This window comes from Diabrotica undecimpunctata, chromosome 9, assembly GCF_040954645.1.
Source record: "Diabrotica undecimpunctata isolate CICGRU chromosome 9, icDiaUnde3, whole genome shotgun sequence".
Lineage (NCBI taxonomy): Eukaryota > Metazoa > Arthropoda > Insecta > Coleoptera > Chrysomelidae > Diabrotica > Diabrotica undecimpunctata.
Genome location: NC_092811.1, coordinates 48,613,530 through 48,638,922, shown reverse-complemented (window position 1 = coordinate 48,638,922; position 25,393 = coordinate 48,613,530). Strand labels below are relative to the sequence as shown.

The 25,393-nt window shown below is 34.4% G+C and overlaps 2 protein-coding genes across 2 annotated transcripts in view; one reads left to right on the top strand and one right to left on the bottom strand.

Moving 5' to 3' along the window:
- The window catches only part of LOC140450653 (uncharacterized), a 61,299-nt gene extending 36,049 nt beyond the window's left edge, over positions 1 to 25,250 (bottom strand). Inside the window, exons 1-2 of the mRNA XM_072544315.1 lie at positions 25,177 to 25,250; positions 19,151 to 22,323 (exon numbers count right to left, since the gene is read on the bottom strand). Of these exons, the coding sequence (XP_072400416.1) occupies positions 19,590 to 22,323; positions 25,177 to 25,250 (2,808 nt within the window). The 3' untranslated portion in view covers positions 19,151 to 19,589. The remainder of the gene's footprint in view (positions 1 to 19,150; positions 22,324 to 25,176) is intronic.
- LOC140450065 (uncharacterized) lies at positions 393 to 4,468 on the top strand. The gene is made up of 2 exons (XM_072543494.1): positions 393 to 2,068; positions 2,150 to 4,468. Exon 2 carries the CDS (start codon positions 3,468 to 3,470, stop codon positions 4,398 to 4,400), a length of 933 nt encoding a protein of 310 aa, XP_072399595.1. The 5' UTR covers positions 393 to 2,068; positions 2,150 to 3,467; the 3' UTR covers positions 4,401 to 4,468.
- Positions 25,251 to 25,393: the final 143 nt, after the last annotated feature.

Below are 25,393 nucleotides of genomic sequence, written 5' to 3'. Positions count from 1 at the left end.
GTGTGTAACGTTCATTAACCCCTTGACCGATCGTTGATCCCGTGACCAATCGTTGATCCCTTGACCGATCTTTGATCCCTTGACCGATCGTTGATCCCTTGACCGGTCGTTGATCCCTTGACCGGCTATTGACCCCTTGACCGGCTATTGACCCCTTGACCGGCTATTGACCCCTTGACCGGTCTTTGACCCATTAACCGGTCGTTGACCCCTTGACCGGTCGTTGACCCCTTGACCTCGACCTTTCGTTGACCCCTTGACCGATCGTTGACCTCGTCAGTGGTGGGGGGTATGCGATGTGGTGGGGGGTATGCGATGTGGTGGGGGGTATACAAAAGGGTAGGGGTCGGTGGTGGGGGGTATGCGAACGGTGCGGCTAGAAATCTCACCCCTTACCTTACCATTGGAGGGGGGTATAATAATGGTGGGGGGTTGGTGGTGGGGGGTATACGAACGGTGCGGCTAGAACTCTCATTTGCCCTCTACTAACATTAGCAACTTTTTTTCTTCCGACAACTATTCCTTCTAATAAATTACTGCTTATTTTATCGGATGCTGCTCCTTATATGGTGAAAGCAGGACAAAATTTAAAAATATTTTTCCCAGATTTAATACATGTTACTTGTGTAGCGCATGGATTAAACAGAGTTGCAGAGGAAATACGAAAAAAGTTTCCTCTTGTAAATACCATGATATCCAGTGTCAAAAAAGTATTTCTTAAATCTCCTATAAGAATTCAACTTTATAAAGAAATGTTACCTAACATTCCTCTTCCACCACAACCTATTTTAACGCGATGGGGAACATGGTTAGAAGCAGCTAATTTTTATGCAGATCATTTTGTTAAAATAAAGAACATAATTGATACGTAAACAGATGAAAGTTCCCAATCTCTTTTGGATTCTAAACAAACTTTTCAGAGTAACTTGCTTTAACAAGAACTTTCATTTATAAAATCAAATTTTAGTTTTGTCCAAAAAACAATTACTCAGTTAGAATCACCAAAACTGTCATTGTTCGAAAGTACAGCATTAATAAAAGAATTTGCGTCATGTTGTCGGAACGTTAGAGGAAATATTGGAAAAGATATTTTAAAAAAATTTGAAGCTACTATGGAAAAAAATAAAGGTTACCATATTCTTTCTGAAGTAGTCAGTGTTCTAGCTGGAAATATTTCGGAAACAATTAATTTAGAACCAAATGTTTTGGTTAGTTTGAAAAATGCTCCCGTTACATCAGTTGATGTTGAACGAAGTTTTTCCATATATAAATATATGTACTCAGACAGAAGCCACAAGTTTTTGTTAGAAAATTTTGAACACCACTTGGTCATTTATTGTTACCATAATTCTAAATAAGTTTATTCATACTTAAAAATGATGTAGTTACTTAAAATAAATGTAAATCTTAATGAATAGTAGGAAATATTTAGTTATGTACACTTTTTTTTTAAATAAAATTGTTACTATTTTACGATTTTTTCATTTATGTGTATGCATATTTTGTAAAATTTTTGCATATTTTCGGGTAAACACGTGCATATTTATGCGCATATTTTCTACATTTTTATTTGCATATTTGCCGAAGTCTACTTATTACATTCTATTTGATTTCATAATATTAAAAAACATTCGTCTTAAAAATAACAAATGAGTTCTGCGCCTTAAAGGGTTAAAAGCACTGGATTAGTTATTGTAGGAATAAATCGTCGGGTTACAAGCAAAATACACTAAGTCAGTTTTTGTCATTTTTGACTTAATTACATATTGATATTGCAATTTGTTTACTTTATGTACTAGCAAAATCCATTAAGTGACTTAGTGTATTTTGCTGAAGGCAATTATTTGACATAGTGGATTTTACTGGTTAAATTTGGTTTTAAAACTCCCGTTAAAAACGATTTAGTATTTAGTATAAAATTTTTATACAAGTTTCAGCTTGCAAAATATTTCTTCCTCGCTTTATGTGTGGTTATTGATGAGTCAGTTGTGTCCCAGAACTTGAAACGAAAAGTTCATTATGAAACGTATTGACAAAATATTTGCCAACGTTAAAAAATTGGAGAACGGTGAGTCACATAGTTTATTATTGTTAGTTTAGATTTGATTACAAAAGTTTATTCTAATGTTAGTTAAATAAATTATTTTAGAAATACTTCAAATATTACCATCAAATAATGATAATGGAAATGAAAATCAAAAAACTTTTGCAACTTTAACACCTGTGGATCCTGGATCACTTGTCAACACTACAAAAGGTAAACTATTTTTTTTTTAATTTCTCTTAAAACATTTTATTACGTTCATAGTTCATCCTTCAATATACATTCTTACGATTACTCTAAAACAATACTCACTCATTTTGTTTTATAATTAAATTTATTTTTCCTACTACTTATTATGATGTCATAGCTTCAGTTGCAAGTTGCAAAATTTTATTTTAATTATTTTAATACTTTCACCTTTCATTCAGTAATAGAGTTATTAAAAATAGTTAAGGACGACACTTTTAAAAAGTTTTTAATAAAATTTTATGCCATTATACAAATTGAAGTTTTTTACTTCTATGTAAGTTTTAGTATTGTTGTCAATAAAATTCAATTGTGTTTTAGATATACGTCACAGTTTACCAATTCCTTGCACATCACGAGTAGAAGTGTCGTCCCAATTGGATGAAGAAGTAGCGAATGTGTACGACTCCGATGATTCCATGAAAGATAGAGACTGGATACCGCCTGTTTCGTCAGACAATGAAAGTGATTGTTCGGAAAGGGAGGTGAGTCTAAAGAAAGAACAAAATTTGATAGTAGATGAAAACGTTGCAGGTCAAAAAAGAGAAAACCCAATAACAGAAGAGAAACGAGTAAGGTGGAACCAAGCGAAACCAGCGCTTTGGAAAAGAAGCATAGAAAGAAAAAAGAAGATTGAAGGTTTACCTTATAAAAGCAGAACAGAAAAAACGCAGGCACCAAAGCTACCTAAACCTGTTGATTGCTCTCGTTGCAGGTATAAATGCAGTAACAATTTTTCACCGGAGGATCGTACTGAATTATGTCGTACTTACTGGAATTTAGAATTTAACAGGCAAAGAGATTTTATATTAATGAACGTTTTGTCTAAAGAAGTGAAAACACGTAGACCTAGAAAGGGCAATGACAGCAAACAAAGAAATAATGCTAAAAACTACTTTTTAAGTAACAATCATAAGATACAAGTATGCCAAAAGTTTTTCTGTGCAACACTCTGTATTTCAAATTTACCAATCATCAATGCATTTCAATATAAAAGTCAGAGTGGGGAATATGGAGGTGAAGACAATCGAGGTAAACATATTCCGTGCAACAAAACATCGGATGAAATTAGATTAAGAGTGAAAAATCATATTGAGAGTTTCCCAGTGATGGAAAGTCACTATACAAGGAAGTCAACAAAAGACTCTACCTAGATAAAAATCTGAATATAAAAAAGATGCATGGTCTCTTTTTAGAAGATTGCCAAAGAAATAATATGCCAAAAGTAAGCAGCATTACTTACAGACGAATCTTCTGTAAGGAATATAATTTTTCCTTTTTCAAACCAAAGAAGGATCAATGCATGACTTGCAGCGAATATGAAAAGGCCGCTCCAGAGGAGAGGACAAAGCTGGAACAAAAGTATCAGATGCATTTAGAAAGAAAGGATGCAGCTATGAAAGAAAAAGAAGCCGACAAACAGAGAGCAACTGATGAAAATGGTTTCATATCCATTTCCTGTGACATGCAAAGTGTGTTACATATTCCAACATCTGAAATTAGTTTGCTTTATTATTTAAGGAAACTAAACTTATACAATTTTACAATTTATGAATCTGCTCCACCCAATGACGCATTTTGTTATTTTTGGACAGAAGTAAATGGAAAAAGGGGTAGCTGTGAAATTGGCACCTGTTTGTCACTTTATATACAATCATTAACAGAGAATAGAAAAAATGTGATGCATTTAACTATCTTCTCTGATACGTGTGGTGGCCAAAATCGGAACATTCAAGTAGCTGCTGTATTGCTTCATACTGTCCAATGCCACCCAACCCTTGATGTCATTGAACAGAAGTTTATGGAGAGTGGGCATTCCTACATGGAAGTGGATTCTATGCATAGTTCCATCGAAACCGCCAAGCACAAAATAGATATTTTTAGTGTACATGAATACGAGAATATCTTTAGAATGGCAAGAAAAAACAGAAAAGGTGATAAATCTGCTTACAAAACAAGAGAAATTGAACATAACGAATTTTTGGATTTGAAGAAACTGGCTCAGATGATGATAATAAATAAAAACAAAGACTTTGAAGGAAATACTGTTAATTGGCTAAACGTGAAATGTTTTAGGTATCAAAAACAGTTGCCCAATGTCATTCAATAGAGGAAAGTAGCCTAATTTCGGATAGTGTCTTAATTTCGGATAGCGGTGTATCTAAAAAAGTTTCTTTATTTGCGAACAGAAACCTATACGTATGTCACGCTGAATACCACAGAGAACATTATCTTAAATTGTTTAGGTAGTAGAGCTGCTCCCCGTTAGATGGCAGTGCCGAAACCACCAAACCTTATTGTGCAGTTTTTTTTCGGTCGTATTTCAAAGCCTATTTTTTCGTGTTTTTATTCCTGTTTGAAGTTTGATCTTTTGGCAGGGGTAAGCTAGAAACCTGTTTTATTTGATTTTGCTACTAATTTAAAGCAGATTTTAATCACATATAAATTAGAGAGCCCTAACCTTAAAAATAAAAAATTCCTAATTTCGGATAGTACAAGTCCCATAATTTCGGATATCCGAAATTAGGAACCTTAAATTGATGATCATGTTAGCATAAAAACTTTTGTTTCTTTTCAGAAGAAAATGACAAAAACAAGTAAAAAACATAAACAATGGGATCCAGACCGAATGATACGTGCTATCCGTGCCGTCAGGGGAAAGGAAATGGGGTATCTTAAAGCCTCGAAGTTATTTGCTGTTCCGAAATAAACTCTGGAAGATTATGTTAAGCAAGAAAATAAAACTCCGGAGTAGTTGGTTGCTGTTAAAATTGGAAGAAGACCAGTACTTTCTGCAGAAATGGAAGCAGATTTAGTCTCGTATTGCCTAGAAATGGACCGGCGATTTTACGGAATTGGGACCGCTGATATCAAGAGACTTGCATATCAAATAGCTTTACGAAATGGTCTTCGTCATCCATTTGCCCATGCCGAATCTGCCGGTAAAAAATGGTTAAGGGGATTTATGAGGCGAAACGCAGTTTTGTCCCTTAGAAAACCACAAGGAATCTCGAAAGCCCGAATTAAGGGATTTACCCCAGAAAATGTCAGCAGATTCTATGATCTTTTAGAAACGTCAATGGAAAAAGTTAACTTAATAAAGAATATATCCTTTTAATAAAAATAACTTTTCTGATCACGATTTTATAATGGAGAGACAAAGAGAAAGAACACCACCACCCATAAATCAAAATCATGGGGAAGTATTACCAACAAGAGGTCAGTCAAGACCAGAACCACAAAGCATTATCGAAAGAACACCTCCAAAACATAACTTAACAAATAAATCATCCAATGGAAATGCAACTGAAACTACGGCAACTATGATAAGAGCTGAGGATATTAGTCCACTGCCTTCTTGCAGTTATACCTCACAAACAAACAAACAAAAAAATCCTCGAAAAGGTTCTAGTTGGATAATAACTAGTACACCTTATAAAGATGAACTTGAACGAAGTGTAGCCGAACAAGAAAGAAAAAAGTCTTTGAAAGAAAAGAAACCAAAAATAAGCAACGAATTAAATCAAGTCAACAGAAAAAAAACTCCACGCCAAAAAAAGCAAAAGAAAAAAATTGAATCGAGTAGTAGTGACACTTCACATCCTGGTGATGACCTTATTTTGGATGATGATTCTGATATGGATGTAAACGATGAAGATGGAGACACAGAATGTATGTTTTGTGACAGTTTATATTCCGAAGATACACACGGTGAGAAGTGGATAAGGTGTATAAAGTGCTTCAAGTGGTGTCATGAGATGTGCGCCAATGCTGATAAGAAGAAAACCTATATTTGCGACTTTTGTCAAGATGTGTAACTATTCTTATGATGAACAAAATGGTGTCTTAATTTCGGATAGGGTATCCGAAATTAGGAGCCCTAAAATTTTTGACATACAAAAGCACTAATTTTATTGAACAATATTTTTTGTAAAAAAGATTTTCAATAAATTGTGTATGATAATAAAATTAGTTTCTATATTACTCTGCAAGTACTCTTGAGTAGATAAAAGTTTAAAATGTGTTATTAGGTGAAAAATATGACACTAATTGTAAATGGTATCCGAAATTAGGCTACTTTCCCTTATAAATATAATTTTGCAGATGAGTATAAAAGTATACATGTTAATTTTAAACGAACCCTTAGCAAGAGAAATGTTAAAGAGGACGTTTCAAAAATTCTAACTATTCCTAAATTGTACACTAAGCAGTTGCCAATTTCTGAAGCAAAAAAAAGGGACTTGGTGAAACTTTGTAAAAAAAATATTGTACCTCCTGCTCTTCACTGTTGGTACGAGTCTACCAACTTCAACCTTAGTAAGGGACAATGCAGCCGAACCATCATCTCTTAGTGATTCAGAGGATGAAGAAATACTATAAATTAAAATATCAACATTTTAAATAATTTTATACTATCATATTTTACTTAATAAAAAATCGTTTTTTAATTTTTTTCACTAATTTTCTATGAGGTTATTTAAGTACTTTCTATAAGACCAAACTTTAAAGTACGAATAAGTCAACAATGCGATTAAAAATTACAAGCAAAATACATTAATTTTTCAGTTTCAGGTAAAACACATTAAGTCATTGCGAGGTTAACAAAAACTAGTTTATTATAGTTCTTCCTTTATTAGATTTAATATTTTTTTTATAAAAGATTGTTCTTAAAACATGTGTGAAGATATACAGAGTGGAGATTTTATTAAAAAAACTAACGCGGATCCTTAAATTATGAATAAGAAGATGAGTCAAATTTAAAAATGCAATAACTCAAAAGCCACTTTTTTGACTTAGTGCATTTTGCTTGTAACCCGACGAAATATGTTTTATAAGAATTCTAACCCCAAAATTCATTATTTTTATTTATCCTGGCATAAAAACAATTTTTATTTCTTAGCTATGAAACTTATGCCAGTTATTACACAATAGTGTGGCAACAAATTTCTATAAAAATCTTGTTTGACATTAGCGCTAGGAAAATATTTTTAATCATTTTGAGGATTGCACCAAATAAAAGGTTATTTTTCACATACTAAACCAAAAAAATGTTGAGACCGTAGTTTACGCACAGTACTAAAATTTTTACGGATACATTAAAGCAAAGTTTAGTATTGATTTGCTAGACAATGTTTTATAAGACTTTAAATTATTAATTAGGCCTATTTGTCATTAAAAATTTTTCAGTACATTATTTGTTTTTTTAGATGTCTCGAAACCGACCGCTTACAGAAGCTGAACTCCAGTATATAGTGGACCATGTAAGTGATGAAGAGTATTGTCTTTCCGAATTTGATGGTGATGAGGATGCGAACGACAATTTCCTTGAGACAAGCTCAATTTCCAGAACTCCATTACAATCCTCGACTACTAGTATCGACAGCCAACCGTCATGTTCCAGTACTTCTGTACAAAACTTGAAAAGAGTGCGGCAATGTAATCTTACAAGAAAGACAAATAATTCTAGCGGAATTTTTATCTGACTGGCTGACTTTTATCCAGATGATGATTTTGGTTTCAAACATAAGTTAGCTAGGTTATTTCCTCAAAACATTTTTTCTGGTGAAGAAGGCGAGGATGAACAACTGTTAATATTACCTCAAGCAACAATCTTTTGTGTGGTCCAAGAAAAACGTCCCCAATCTCCTTTACGAATCATTTAATTTCACTGAGTCTTCAAGCGTCAATGTTGACATTAATTCAAGTAAGCCAATCGACTTCATCAGAGTTTTCTTTAGTGAGAGTATCTGTCAAACAATTTGCAAAGAATCGAACCTCTACGCTACCCAGAAGAATTCGCAACTTTTCAAAGTTCGCAACAGAAACCTTTCAAAATGCTTTTACGCCGCATAGACACCTATCTATTGACGAAAGCATGTGTGCTTTCAAAGGACGTACATCACTAAAACAGTACATGAGAATGAAACCAATAAAAAGAGGCTTTAAAATTTGGGCATTGGCATATGCTAAAACGGGATACCTTCTAAATTTTCAAATATATCAAGGAAAAGCCACTGAATCAACGTCCGATATGTTAGGAGAACGTGTTGTTTTAGAACTTACGTCGACATATCAAAATCGTGGTTATTGCATATACGTTGATAATTTTTTCACCAAAATACCACTGATGCAGAAACTACTGGAAAAGAAAACTTTTGCTTGTGACACTATAAGGCAAACAAGAAAACATTTTCCAAAACAAATATTATGTGTTGATAAAGAGCTTTCCCAAAATCAGTCAGATTCGGTTAGTTCTGGGGAAATATCTGTGTAAAGTGGAAAGATAGAGGCCTAAAAGTGTTGTCAGCAATCTACATAATTTTCAAGAAAAAACTCAGGTTTTGAGAACAAATAAAACCGGCAACAGAGATCAAGTACCATGTCCTCAGGCAATAGCCGGTTATAACAAATACATGGGTGGAGTAGATCTATTTGATCAATATCATGCTAACTACTCGGCAGCATGGAAATTAAGACGTTGGTGGCTAAAAATATTTTACTACCTTTTTATATATGGAGACTATTTATAGTTATATTTTTATATACTATATTTTATATATGGAGACTCTGAAAAAAAAAATAACTCAAGTGCTAAGCCTATGACTGCATTACAGTTCCGCAGTGAACTAGCAGATAATTTGATTAGCACTTTTACTTTCAGAAAAAAGTCTGGACCTCCATCAAACTCAACTTTGAATGCTGGTTCACACTTACCAAATTGCTGGTTAGCAATTTGATTTGTCAAGTTTGTAACGTTGCTCTATGCAAAGACTGTTTTGTAAAAATAAAGAATTTTTTCAAAAATGTTCTAATTGTTTTTACCGGTAGCTATATATACCATTGCCCAATAAGTATTAGTCGTTTGTCAAAATGCACACTGTTAGCTATATCTACCACCCATTCCAGCCCTTCTGACAAAGAAAATATTTTTTTAACAGGTTAAGTGCCACCATATTAAAAATTTTACGGTCTCCATTGGCCAATCACTTTTTTTTTTAAAAAGTATTTCTATTACTTTCTTTAACTTTCACATCAAAAACTAACACTCTAAAATGCGAATTTTGCTCAAAATTTCATTTTTCAAAATGTGACTCCACGTTGGAGTTTCGCGGCCGCCAGCAAGACTTTTTTCACAAAATGCCAGTGTGAGTCCAACGTGGAGTGACGCCTTGACTTGTCTATTCCTGTTGATAACGTATCGGCAAATCTAACAAGCGAAGGCGCCGGGCCGTGGCTTGCGGGTATTGTCAGTACTTGATACAGTCGTACGAGAAAGAGCAACAAAAACTTGAAAAATATTGGCAAGAAATTCTGTCAGATGAAGAGTTGGATGAGTTTGGCGACAAGTATCTTTCGGACGAGTACCAACCAACTGATTCTAGTGATAGTGAAAATGAATCGAGTGCTCCAAAAAGAAAATGAGTGGCCGGAAATACCAAACCGTTGGGACAAGATGTATCGGCGTCCACCAGTAAAGGAAAAGAATATACGAGTATCGGAGAACATGTTGATGCTGCTATAGAATGTCAGTGCCCAACATTCTGAAGTCTCTGAGGAGGAAATTTTAGAAGGACCAATAGTATCTAATGAAATGAATGCAGCTATAGTCTGGGGGCCGGTTAACAGCGAAAATTTACATTTGAGGACTATGATTCTGCAGGTTTTCATACAAAATTATACGAAAAATTCCTGACCTGATCGTGCTACCAGCAACTGGTTTCACAAACAGCTCTGAAATATTAATAGTAAAAACCGATAATTAACAAGTTAAAATTATTACTAAAGTAGTTATAGTGATTGTTTAAGTGCAGGAAATCATACGTGAGTAAAGAAAACTTTGATTTTGTTTGATTGCATGATAATAAACTGAATAAATTATTGTCCTAACTAACCTAACAATTTGGTTAAAATAAAAAGAGCAATTATCAAAATCTGGTTGCTCGTCAACTTTTAAATAAAACAGATCCGTACTCAGCCGAATTGATGAAACCGAAAAATCGAAAACGACCAAAATGAATAGTAATAACGGCAATGTTATTATTGAGACTGAGAACTCACCAAACACTAAAAAATACTCCACAGCATTGATTCACTCACCAACAACTTTTCCTAGCAAAGATCAGGCAATTATCTTTTCTGCAATAGAGGGCCTCAAATTACAAGATTATTTATTAGAACTGGGACCACTTGTAGATCCAAAAAACATAATTTTTTCATCCAGAATTTCAAACAACCGTGTTTGTGTATACTTATCAAGTAAATCAGCTGTAGACAAATTTTTAAAAGAACATAATTCTATTAAGATTAATAACACAGTAATACCAGTACGAAAGCTAGTTACCCCGTCACAAAGACTTGTTCTATCCAACGTAAGTCCCACAATTCCACATAATTTATTGGAAACAGAGTTAAAAATCATTGGATTACAGCTAATGTCACCCCTTACATTCTTACGAATTGGAGCAACCGATCCAGCGTATAGTCACATACTTAGTTTTCGAAGGCAGGTGTACATATCTCCTCCAGAAGATAGTTTCCAAATTCCCGATACACTAGAAATTAATCATGATGACTTAAAATATCGCATATTTCTTACAACAGATTCATTATGCTATAAGTGCAAGCAACCAGGACATTTTGCATCTCAATGTGCCGGCCTTCAACTCCAAACTTCAACTTCTTCATATACTAGATCACAACAAGAAAGTTCCTCTCTAAACCATTCCTTAGACAGCAATAATGTAGGTGAGTCTATATCAAATACTACTAACCCTGAAATGATATGTGAACCAACACCAATTACTCCTACATTTAATGAGCCCAATCCTGACATACCCGCTTCTAATGAATTTCAAACAACTCCGATAACTAAACCTAAGACCTCCAAACGAAATTTATCTGAAATTGCAACACCTAGCCCAGAAGATACACCAGATATTACTACTTCCTCAGAACCAAAATCTTACTTTCCAACACCTGTTCCAAAAGTTCCAAAGAAAAAGTTGAAGTCGAAAGATAAACCCTCATTAGAATTTCCAGAATTGCCCCAAAAGATAACCAATTTTATTGACAATCACAATCCCAAGTTCCCACTCGATAGTAAACAATTCACTGATCTGTTAGAGAACACTCACGGTAGTAATGATGCATTAAGCATTGCTAAAGACTATACCCTACATATTCCATCTCTTATAGAAATGATAAATGAAATACATACCCAGGCTGAAGATCGAAATATGAAAATTAAATGTACTAGACTAAGTAAAAAATTAACCAAACAACTGCTCGAACATGTTGGCTCATCTGACGTAGACAGCGATATATCTCAAAACTAATTATTTAAATAAAAATAAATTCATGTATAATAATATTTTACAGTGGAACTTAAACAGTTTTTACACCCTCCTACCCTTATTTCAGGTCCTTATTAAGAAATATTCACCTGATATTATATGTCTTCAAGAAACTAATTTTAAAGGCAACAATGCGTATAACTTGAGGTCATATAATGTTTACTACCAAAATAGACAAACAAATCACGCTAGTGGCGGTGTTGCGATATATGCTAAAACCGATTTACAAGTAAACAGAATAACAATTAAAACAAACTTAGAAGCAATAGCAGTAACAGTAACAATAGGTACTAATCAAAAAATGAACATATGTAACGTTTATATTCCCCCGAGCCAAAATATCCAAGGAAATGAACTTTCCGACTTAATTATGCAAATTCCATCACCAAAATTAATTCTCGGGGACTTTAACAGCCATAATCTTCTATGGGGTTCCGGAAAAACAACTAAAAATGGAAAGGTATTAGCAAACGTAATTAATAGCATGAATTTAACAATAATGAACGATGGAGCTAAAACTCGTTTCGACGCAGCTACTGGAAATTTTTCAGCTATTGACTTGTCTATTTCTGACCCATCGACGTTACTAAATCACACATGGCAAACCGTAGACGATTTATATGGAAGTGATCATTATCCAATAATAGTAACAAAAATTTCCAACCCCCCAACAAAAACCAATCCTTTGCAAAAGTGGAAAATTAAGCAAGCCAACTGGAACATTTATAAAACAAAAATTACTGAAGAAATACCGAATATCCCTATAATTGAAGAAGACATAAACTTAACTTTAAAATTTTTTAATAATTAATCACTGAAGCCGCCACAATTGCAATGGGAAAAACAAAGTATATAACAAAAAACAAAGTTGTTCCCTGGTGGAATGAAGAGTGTAAATTGGCAATAAAACAAAGTAAAAAAGCTTTAAATACTTTCAAAAGACATAAAACCAATGAGAACTTAATAGAGCTAAAGAAAAAAAGTGCATATGCAAAATTAATTACTACCAGATCTAAAAAAGAGTCCTGGAAAAAATACGTTCAAAGTATTAACAGGAATACAAACATGTCATCAGCATGGAAAAAAGTTAAGAAGATTTCTGGCGTCAGTACACAAAATGGAATAAAATACCTAGAACGAAATGGAAACATAATTAATGAAAACAAGAAAATTGTAGAAGAATTAGCTGAAACATACAGACAAGAATCTACAAATGAAAATTACAGCAATACTTTTTTACGATATCGGGAAGAAGAAGAAGCAAATCCAATAGAAATTATAGCCAATAACGATGATATAAATACTCCAATTAATAAAACAGAACTATTAGAAACAATCCTAATGTTAAAAGACACATCACCAGGTCCAGATGACATACCCGCAATATTCTTAAAACAGTTACCTAACGAAGCTTTAGACTTTCTATTGAATCTTTTTAATACAATCTGGTGTAAACATAAATTTCCTGACTTATGGAGACAAGCTATTGTCATCCCTATACTAAAACCTAACAAACCGGCTACAGCGGCAGAATCATATAGGCCAATATCACTTACATGTTCTACTTGCAAACTGCTAGAGAAAATAATAAATAATAGGCTTATGTGGCATTTGGAACATCACAATTTACTTATACCGGAACAAGCTGGATTTCGTCCTTTGAGATCTACTATAGATAATGTTTTACATTTATAATTGGTTTCAAATGAGTGTAGAGTAATAAATCATGAAGTGTCATAAAATTTGCCTGAATTTCGGTGTCGTCATGGGCGTAGGCAAATGGACGGATGTCAACTTCGTCGTCAAAAATTGATGTACCTCAAAATATCATATTTTGGATATTTTGTGATAACCAATTTTATTTAATTTTTCGATTAACTTATTCTTCAAACTCGTATTCCATTATATGGTCATTAAAGCTAATTACATTTTTATTTATAAAAACAAATTCACTTCCTTACTGAACGAATAAAAGCATTAGAAGAAACTGATAAGGGTATGACGCACCTCCTAATATTACTAAGAACTAAAATAAATCAACATGAAGACTAATAACGCGTAATGAGGTTTTACTTACACTTTCATTATAATCCCTCTTTTATTTTATTATTATCATTCGACATTCGAGTTAGTAATTGTTACTACACCAATTAAACGTACAGTAATATTGTGATATAGAAATAGTGAAAAAGTTATAAAATGGCGACATTTACTCCAAAGAAAAGAGGTGTAAAAAATTCTCCGCTATCTGTTAGTGAAAAAGTTATAATTTTAAATGTATATGATTGCATAAAACACGATCACCCTAGTTTGTCTGTGCAAGAAAGTGTTGAGCGATGTGCCCGAATGACTGGAATTGGACAGTCCACGATTTTTAAATTATTGCGAGAAAGAAAGATATCAGGCCAGTTAAGTCCATGCAAGAGAAAATCAGGAAGACCAATAAAAATCTTAGGTGAAGACACCAAACGTGACATTCGAAGAAAAGTTCATTCGTTTTATTTTAAAAAGGAAATACCCACCCTTGACAAAATACTAATGGAGATAAGCCAAGATAACGATATTCCTTTGATATCCAGAAAACTTTTATGGAAAACTTTAAAAAGTATGAATTTTTCCTGGGAAAAGCACAATCGAAAGGCACTATTACTGGAAAGTGATGAAATCATTTGCTGGAGACGAAAATATTTGAGAACTATAAAACAGTACCGCAGAGAGCACAAGAAAATTTTTTATCTTGATGAGACGTGGATAAACGAAGGTTATATAGTCCAAAAAATGTGGCAAGATAAAAATGTAACAAGTGCTCGCCAAGCTTTCATAGAAGGCCTTTCGACGGGTATTAAAGTGCCTTCGGGAAATGTGGCTTATAATTGCTCACATTGGAAGCGAAGAAGGATTTTTAAAAGAAGGTTTGTTAAGCTTTGAGTCGTGTCGGACGGGAGATTATCATGAGGACATGAATTCGGATGTCTTCGAAGACTACTTCGGGGAAATGTTAAAATTTCTTCCAGCTGATTCGGTCGTGGTTATGGATAATGCAAGCTACCATTCAAGGCGCATAGAGAAGGTACCAACTTCAGCTTGGAGAAAGCAAGAAATTATTAACTGGCTGTCAAATAAAGGTATTCAGTTTGAGACGAATTCAATAAAGAAGGAACTACTAGCCGTAGTAAAACAACATAAATCTCGCTTCATAAAATATGCCGTAGAAGATGTAGCAGAAAAGTATAAAGTAACTGTGCTACGCCTACCGCCATATCATTGCGAATTAAATTCCATAGAACTTATATGGGCACAAGTTAAAGGATATGTTGCAAGGCACAATACCACATTTAAAATGAAAGATGTCAAGGTATTGTTTGATCAAGCCATTATGGAAATCACATCAGAAAACTGGCAAAAAGCAATCCAGCATGTTTTAAAAGAGGAAGATAAAATGTGGGAACTGGACAACTTGGTCGATCAGGTGGTTGACCCTATAATTATAACACCAGGGGATGATGACAGTTCTTCGGATGAAGACTATAGTGATGTAGAATTGTAATAACGTATCCAGTAAAGTTTTTGTGAATAAATTGATTTAAACTCCCCACAAGTGTTTCAATATGTAAAGTTCATTCGTGTGTGTTTGTGAGTATTTCCCGATTTCGGTTCGTATATATTTTATTGTTACATTTTATATTTTTTTAATAACACTGTTCTGCTGTATTACATTTTTATTTCCTTTAATATGATTTTTAAGAATGCATATTCTTTTGTCAATTAACCCACTAGCGCGCCTCTGGCTCAGTGTTTATCTGTCGATAACAATGGACTAATCCCTTAAAACAGGGTGATACCTACCTGCTCTTTATGAAACGACAGAATTTTGCAATGCGGACGGAATTTATTGACGGATTACCCTGTAGCGCTTTTGAATACTTCATGAGATTTTATTACTCTACACTCATTAGAAATAGATTATAGAAAGTCAAATTAATGAAGCCTTCTGTAACAAACAGAAATGCGTAGCTGTTTACTTTGACATCCACAAAGCATTTGACTTAGCATGGCGACACAGAATATTAACAAAGCTGCAGACTTGGGGAATTCAAGGAAACATGTTGGCATTTTTGAATAACTTTCTACATGAACGCAAATTTTCTGTACGTAGTAATGGAGAAATTTCTAGTATGAAGTCTCAAGACAATGGAACACCACAAGGATCTGTAATTAGCCCTACACTTTTTTTAATTGCAATGAATGATGTTATAAAAAATCTCAAGAGACCTGCACAGGCTAGATTATATGCTGATGATATGATAATGTTTATCAAAGGAAAAAATATTAACTCGATGGTCAAACTTTTACAAGAAGAACTAAATAAAATCGAAAGGTGGTCTAATAGGAGTGGATTCTATTTTTCAGCTGACAAGACACAATATATTATTTTTTCCAAAAAGCCTATTCACACTAACATACCTGCCTTAAAATTCGGCACAAAGTTTTTAAAACGAAGTACAAAGATAAAATATTTAGGCATAACATTCGACGAAACTTTAAGTTGGAAACCACATATTAAACAATTGGCGATATCATGTCAAAATGGTATAAATCTTCTTAAATGTTTAGCCAACAAACAATGGGGTGCTGACGGAGATACATTATTACTGTTGTATAGAAGCCTAATTCGATCAAAATTGGATTACGGATGCATTGCATATTCTTCAGCGTCGAAGTCAAATTTAAAAATCTTAGACATTATACACAACAATGCATTACGCATAATCTCTGGAGCTTATAGAACAACTCCTGTTGCAAGCCTCGAGTGGGAGCTTAGAGAGCCATCATTACATGAACGACGTAAATTACTTAGTCTATCTTACGCTTCAAAACACTCATCACTACAACCTGACAACCATTTTCTTACTCAGCCATCGTTATCAAATATCAATATAAGAACACATTTACCATTTCAATTAAGGATCAAAAACATTTTAAACTCTATTGAAATTTTTAACTTTCCCTCAACACATTCAGCAAACGTAAACACGCCACCTCCTTGGTTAATACCTTTGCCTACTTTAAATTTAGAACTATCATCATATCATAAATCTGAAACTAATCCACAAATATTTATAAGCAATTATAATAGAATACTTTCTTCTTTCCCTGAATATACCCAAGTTTACACAGATGCATCTAAAACAACTTCTGGTGTAGGATCATCATTTGTTATAAGAGACATAATAAAAAGTTTCAAATTGCCCACAGAATCCACTGTGATAACTGGAGAATTGTATGCAATATACAGAGCTCTAATTCACATACAAACAGTCAAACCAGATAAATTCCTTATTATTACTGACTCAATCAATTCCCTTCATATACTGTCAAAAATGTACACTTGCAACCCGATAGCTAAATTAATTAAAAACAAGATGCAGCAGCTGGAAAACAAAACATTAGTCTTCGTGTGGGTACCATCACATATAGGCATTAAAGGAAACGAACTAGCTGATAAAAATGCTCGGGAAATAGCAAATTCGCCAAATATCAGACCGATAATAAAACCATTAGCAAAAGATCTCAATCCGTACTTTAAACAAAAGCTGATATGTAATTGGACTAAATGTTGGGAAGAAAAATCCTCAAAGTTAAAAGAAATTAAACCAAATTTTGGACGATGGACTAACAACGCCCCTAGCCGTTTCCTTCAGGTTGTATTAACCAGGCTCCGATTAGGACACAGCAAACTCACCCATGAATACCTCATGAAGAAGGAACTTCAACCAAAATGTACGAGTTGTGACGTGCCGTTAACAGTGAAACACGTATTAACGGAGTGTCCCAAATATAGTGCTGAAAGACTAACTAATAAAATCCCATCAGTTATAAGGGACATTTTTAGTGAGTGTACCAGTGAAAATATTGTGAAATTTTTAAGAGACTGTAACATATTGAACCACATATAAGTATGTTATTTATTTGTTATTTGTAATCATTATTGTTTGTATTAAATTCATCCGCTAATAACCAATATGTTTGATGCGGCTGCCTTTAAATAAAAAAAAAATTATACGAAAACTTCTACAACAAATCGCCCTTTCAATTCTACGAATATTTTGTAGACGATGATCTTTTATCCATGATGGTAAAAATGTCAATTTATTTTGTTCAACTGATTTTGATTTTTTTTTTAATTTTTAGGTTGAAGACACAAATCGTTATGCCCTGCAGTGTCAGGAAAATAATCAGAAAAAAAGTGCACGTATTACCGCGTGGCACAACACTGACGTCGCCGAGATAAAACGATTCCTGGGTATAGTTATATGGATGGGATTATGTCATTTTCCATCTTTTTAATCCTACTGGTCAAATAATGATCTTTATATGAATATCAAAAAAGTAATGTCAAGGAATCGCTTCCAGTTATTGTGGCAAACGCTGCACTTCAATGACAATTCAGTAACAGATGACCTTTTGCAGAAGATTGTTCCCTTGGTTAGCAGACTAAAGGATAAATTCAAGGCTGCCGTCATTCCAAAGGAAAACGTGTGCAATGACGAAACTTTAGTGTCTTTTCAAGGGCGCCTAAAATTCAAGCAGTATATAACCAACAAGAGGCACAAATTTGGGATAAAATTATTCAAACTTTGTCTGGAAGGTGGTTATACCTACGATTTTAACGTATATTGTGGAAAAGAATATGCTGAAGGTAGTAGCGTACCAACAAATGTAGTGATGAAACGTATGGATGGACTGCTTGACAAAGGACGAACACTTGCGATTGATAACTACTACAGTTCTGTCACACTTGCACATGAACTCCTACTCCGAAAAACTTATATGATTGGTACGCTGCGTGCAAACCGCAAATATAATCCCAATAATGTCATTTCCAAAAAATTAAAAGTAGGCGAATATGTAGCTGAACAAAGTAATTCGGGCGTCGTTATTCAGAAGTGGAAGGACAAGCGAGATGTGCTGATGATTAGTACCAAATTCGCAGACGAAATGGTGGCAATGCAGAAGGCACGCGGTGATGTTGTAAAGCCAAAGAATGTCATCGAATATAATAAATTCAAAAGCTTCACTGATATATCAGATCAAATGAAAAGCTATAATTCGCCATTACGTAAAGGACTAAAATGGTACAGACAATTATCGATGGAGCTCTTGACTGGAACAGCACTTATAAATGCCTATGTCGCCCATCAAAGCATTGCCAATGAAAGCATGACGATAACCAAATTCAAGGAAGAGGTAATTCGAGGTCTATTAGGAGATTTTATTGTCACACCAGTCATTATGGAAAATAGCCAAATATAGTGTGGGGTATTAACAAACAAATGTACTATTACAAATTAATAGTACTTAATTAACAGAACTATTCCTTCGGTAACTCTGGCGAGAAAATAATGGACTTTTCCTCATTGGTGCAAATAATTATTAAAATTTAAATGGTTGCAATAAACAATCAAAGACAATTTATGGGTTTAGGTAAAACTAGGTAAAAACTTACCGCTGGGTCTAATTACCAGGGTTTGCACTACAAAACAACGAACGAAATAAATTCAATATGCGTGCATGGGTTCACGTGCCGGGTTGCGTCTTTTCTTTTCAACGACTCGTGCTCTTCTTTTCAAAGGGACGCATTCCACGAGCCCGATGGCGGTACTTATAGGGATCGTAGGAATACAGGGAGGACAAATGTATTGATTAATCTATACAACCATATTTGAATTTAAACATTCTCCCCCCTTTAAAGGCCATAAGGTCTTTAAAAAACAAAACGAATTCCAAATACTATCATTACTTAAACAACTAAAACGATAATTAATACAAACAATTCCTATACAAATCTTACACAAATATTCAAAACTTAAACTACAATAAAAAAAATTAAAATTAAAATGGTGGTTTCGTCGCGGTTATATTGACAAAAGTCGAACAAAACAAAATTAATAAAAACGTTGTAAAGCGGCCAAAAAAGCTTCCGCGGTCAAATCACTAGCTAATTCAAGATTTAAAGCCTTAGTACCGCAACATACAAATAGACACAAATAGGCCTTTTGAGTTCTAACTCCCCTGTAACGAGACATGGTTATCGAGAACGGTCCACCATAATCTAACCCACAAATCGAAAAGGGTTTAATGGCACCGAGACGAAATTTAGGCAAATTACCCATAGGGGGTTGTAAGTTTTTAGGAGATTGTTTCCAACATCTAATACATTTGGACAATACCGAATTAATGGCTTGTTTAGAAGACATTATCCAAAACCTTTGACTAACCAAAAACTGAGTACTCTTAAATCCAGCATGTAAATACTTCTCATGATAATGACTAACTAGAAGAGTAGTAAGACGAGATTTTTTTGGTAACAAAAACGGGTGTTTTGCTTCATACGATAACGAAGACTGAGATAGACGACCACCTACTCTTAAACACTGAGTACTATCATCTAAAAATACTCCCAACTTACGAAATGGTTTCGGAAAAGAATTTGATTGAAGATGTTCTTCAAAATACTTTTCTTGTGTAAATCTGACAAGAATAATCAACGAGTCTTCTAATTCTACGAAAGTCAAGGGTCCTGACCGTTTCGACCTTTTATAACGAGAGTTGTGCGCGAATCGCAACATAAAAGCCAAAATTCTTTGGATCGAGGTAAAAGACGATTTATTTTTCAGCAAACAAGACAGAAAATGTTCCTCACGAGTGGAAACAAACACTAAAGCTTTCTTTATCTCTTCCAAAGAGGATTTTTCCTGCAATGAGGGAGGAACCTCTGGAAAAATTAATGGAATATTATACAAAAACGAAGGACCTGTTAACCAGTCTAATTTTGATAGAAAAGCGGCCGGTAGCATGCCTCGCGAAGGCGCATCGACTGCATTATTTCGAGATTCGATATAATGCCAAGAATAATTTTGACTATGGGACTGGATATACGAAATGCGATTTGCGACGAAAGTTTTGAATCTCGAGTGGGAGCTTTTAATCCAGTGCAACACGATTTGAGAATCTAACCAAGCATACACATTTTGAAATATTATATGCTTCCACGACTCTAACACAAACGACATAAGTTTTACCAAATGAACAGCAGCTAACAATTCTAATCGAGGTATAGTAATTTGTTTTATAGGAGCTACTTTCGATTTGGCACACAGTAAATTAACTTGAACTAGGTTACGAGTATCAATACTACGAATATAAACGACACAAGCATATCCCTTTTCACTAGCATCGGCAAATCCATGAAGCTCTAAGATCGGACATGAGGAATTATTCAAAAAACGAGGAATTTTGAACTGTGAAATAAGAGATAGTTCGCTCTTATATTGCTCCCATACACGAATTATTTCCGAAGGAGGACGATCATCCCATTTAAGACCGGTTGCCCAAAGTTGTTGGATTAAATGTTTAATGAAAAAGGTAATAGGTGTTAAGTAACCACAAGGATCATAAATTCGAGCTAATTCGGACAAAAACGATCTTTTGGTACAAGGGACGTCTTGCAATTTGACTGAAAATTGAAAGACGTCGGACTGTGCAATCCACTTCAAACCAAGGATTTTTAATGAAGGACCATTTGCTTCTGGATCAAAATTAATGGAGTGAGGATTAATATGGGATTCAGGAAACTGCGACAACAATTTGGGTTCATTCGAACACCATTTCCGTAACTCAAAGCCTCCTAACTTTAACAAAGCGACTAATTCGTCAACTAAAGTTTGTGCTTCTTCGAGAGTCGAAGCACCAAAAACAAAATCATCAATATACGAAGCATGACGAATAAGCGAGACGGCTTTAGGAAAACGAGAGCCTTCGTCTAATGCTAATTGTTGGAGAGTTCTTAAAGCGAGATACGGCGAAGATACTATTCCAAAAGTAACAGTTAATAAACGATATTCCTGAATTTCCTCAGCGCTAGAAAATCTCCATAACACGCGTTGATAATCCGTGTGTTCAGGAGCGACTAAAATATTACGATACATCTGACGAATGTCCGCACACAGCGCAAAACGATTAAGTCTAAAATTCAACAACAGCGAGACTATGTTCTGTTGCAGCTTAGGACCGACCAGTAAATAGTCGTTTAAAGATTTACCGCGACTGGGACTTTTCTGAGACGCATTATATACAACTCGAATTTTACTTGAAACACTATCTGGTTTCACAACGCAATGATGTGGAATATAATACTTTCCCCTTTTCTTTTCGGCATTAGAGACTAACTGCATATGACCTAAATCAAGATACTCCTGCATATGAAAAGAATATTCTTTTTTCAAACTTGGTTGACGAGATAAGCGTCGTTCTAATGATAGCAATCTATTTAAAGCAATATCATAGCTATCTTGCAAACAAGGCGGCGATTCACGAAAAGGCAAAGATACAACATATTTACCCGAGACGTCCCGATTATGCGTTTCCAGATAAATGTTCTCACACAGAACGTCTTCTGGTTCTGAAACTGGCTTTTCCGGTACGTTTTCCAGTTCCCAAAATTTCGTTAACGAAGAATCTAGTGGGTCTTCAATATTTGAAAGACAAACAAGCGAAGTCGACGAAAGGTTAGGTGTGCTAGTAGGTCCTAACAAAATATAACCAAAAACGGTATTTAGGGCATCTGGTTGTCCCGCTTTACCTTCAATTTTACCTTCTAACAACACCTTCGAAAATATGCTACAACCAATTAACAAATCTATAGATTGACTACAGTTAAATTCGGGATCGGCTAACTTCAAATTTTTAATATAATTCCACGTCGATATGTCAATTTTGGTGCTCGGCAAATCCGAGCAAACCCGATCTGTAATAATAGCCTCCAAGTGAAACACCGGTGACTCCTGATGACGAGGTTGGATAGAAAAACTTATTTGACCTTGATTCAGTTTCGTTTGCATCGAATTGAGTCCGTTAACTTCAAATGAACAAGGAGTTTTAGGCCAACCTAATCTACTGGCAGCTTTACGACTAATGAACGAACTCATTGAACCTGAATCTAGCAGACATCTCAAGGGCTGTTTACACCCCTTACTATCAATCGCGTGAACTAAAACGGTACCGAGCAAAATTTCCTTTTTTGTCTCGTTTTTCTTCCCTATAAAACTAGCAGCACAATGTGATATTTCAGGCGAATTTTGTTCGACTCCCGATGCCCCTGGATTATTAGTATTTTCTATGGACGACTGACTATTGGAACGATTTCTATCAAAGTGCAACAAACTATTATGAAGGTGACTATTACATTTACTACATTTAAAGGCCTTTGGACACGACTTGACAGAATGATTAGACTGATTAAGACACCTAAAACACGAGGAAGATTCTTTACAAAATTGGTATCTTCCTTTGGGAGATTTTTTCAAAAACAACGAGCAATGGTTAAGAAAATGACTTTGTTTACATAAAGCACAACATATTGACGACGAATTTGTAACAAAGGATGAACTACTATTATGCCTTGACTCATTGGAATGTTTATAATTACACTTTGGCTCCGTATAAGTTGGAGCCCTCGACGATTTCTTAGATTCACTTAAGCTACTATTCAAATTATCGTAAGCAATGTACTGAGTTTCAATAAACTCTACCAATTTTTGAAATGACGGGATTTTATTCGATTTATTTTCTAACTCAAATAACTTTACTGAATCCGCGTCTAATTTCGACAAAAGTAAATTAAACATAATAAAATCCCAATGTTCTGTCGGAAGACCTAATGTTTTCAATGCGGCTAAATTTTCTAAAAACGTATCTACTAATTTAGCCAGATTTTTCGAATTAACTACCGATATTTTCTGTACGCCCAAGATCGCATCCCAATGCGCGGTCGCACAACGACGAACATTTGTGTAGCGTTTAACAATTAGATCGTAAGCAATTTGATAATTATCGCTATTTATTGACAAATTACGAATCAAGCTAAGTGGAGTCCCTTCTAAACATCCTTTCAAATACTTAAACTTTTCTACGTCTGCTAGGCCTGCGTTATTATGTACAACCGAATTATATAAGTCTAAAAATGAACTAAACTCCTTAAAATCACCCTTAAATTTAGGCAGCTCTATTTTAGGCAAGCGAATATTTGATTGTGGAACTACTACTGATCTAAACGGTTCTGGAGTTTCAAATTGTGGCTCAAATAATTCCGCACTAAATAGTTTTATTTTATAAAATTGTTCCAAAAATAATTCCCGAACATTTTCTTCAACCCTCGTATCCGCGTCTGGTACAGAAAGAATATTACTAATAATATTAGTGTGATGATTTAAGAACTCTTCGCGAATCGAATCTAATTCTTCCAGTCTAATTTTAAATAAAGGGCGAATAGAAACGTCTGAACGGGCCTTAAAACCTAAATCGAAAATTAACTGAATATCATTTAAAACAGTTTTTCTTAAAAATTTGAGCTTCCTATTCTTTTCTTCAAGTTTTTCCATTTTAAATTTTTAACAAGTTCCAATAATATTACACAAACGAAAGTGTACAAAATGTGGTCTAAAACCCCGAAATTACCGATTTGTAATTCGATACTTTATTAAAACGACGATAATTCCCTTCTAAAAAGTCCCATATGGTCGACTTTACAAAAAGGTCATAAATTATTCTCGAGCCACGACAAGAGACGCAAACTTAAGATAAGAACCCTCAAAACGATAAAAGAGTACGACATTCGACGAAACCAACCATTAAAATTTAAATAAAACAAAATATTTTTTCAAAAATGAGTTCAAATCCGGCTAGATAGGCCAATGTGGGGTATTAACAAACAAATGTACTATTACAAATTAATAGTACTTAATTAACAGAACTATTCCTTCGGTAACTCTGGCGAGAAAATAATGGACTTTTCCTCATTGGTGCAAATAATTATTAAAATTTAAATGGTTGCAATAAACAATCAAAGACAATTTATGGGTTTAGGTAAAACTAGGTAAAAACTTACCGCTGGGTCTAATTACCAGGGTTTGCACTACAAAACAACGAACGAAATAAATTCAATATGCGTGCATGGGTTCACGTGCCGGGTTGCGTCTTTTCTTTTCAACGACTCGTGCTCTTCTTTTCAAAGGGACGCATTCCACGAGCCCGATGGCGGTACTTATAGGGATCGTAGGAATACAGGGAGGACAAATGTATTGATTAATCTATACAACCATATTTGAATTTAAACATATAGTTTATAGACCATCTGGCCAGGCTCGAAATGTCCCCGTGTATTTTAAATGAGTTCGACAAGCCGCTGTTGAGAGAGTCAGCATTTTCTGACGAACTAGTGCGTGGGTCCACGTTGGCATCACGCGGCCCGTATATACTTTTATGTGAGTCCGTGTTGGCCTCTTAACCTGTCAAACATTTTTTGTCTTTTTAATGATGCATAATGAATTACTTTTACTATTTAAGTATATTTTTACAAAAAAAATAGTTCTGCCCGTTAAAGGGTTAAATGTGTTTTCTTCAAAACTTTAATTTTGTGAGTTAGTTGATTTTCCCAGAACGCCCACGAGATATGAAATAATTTGTTCTTTTTACCTCTGATTTAGAGGACAAAGGACGTTAGATTTGCTTCTAGATATAATTCCAAATTCTTGTTTTATAATAATCATAAATCGACTTTTAAAATTTAAAGTCAATGCTAAGCTGATGATTATTATAAACAAATATATACGTATAGTAAGCCGTACTTAGTGTTGAAAATCCTTGATGTTGATCTACCACTTTTCACGTCATAGAAATGCAGTCAATATCT

Bases quoted from the DNA above. Each gene is read 5' to 3' on its own strand.
- LOC140450065 (XM_072543494.1), top strand. From the start codon at position 3,468: ATGCATGGTCTCTTTTTAGAAGATTGCCAAAGAAATAATATGCCAAAA.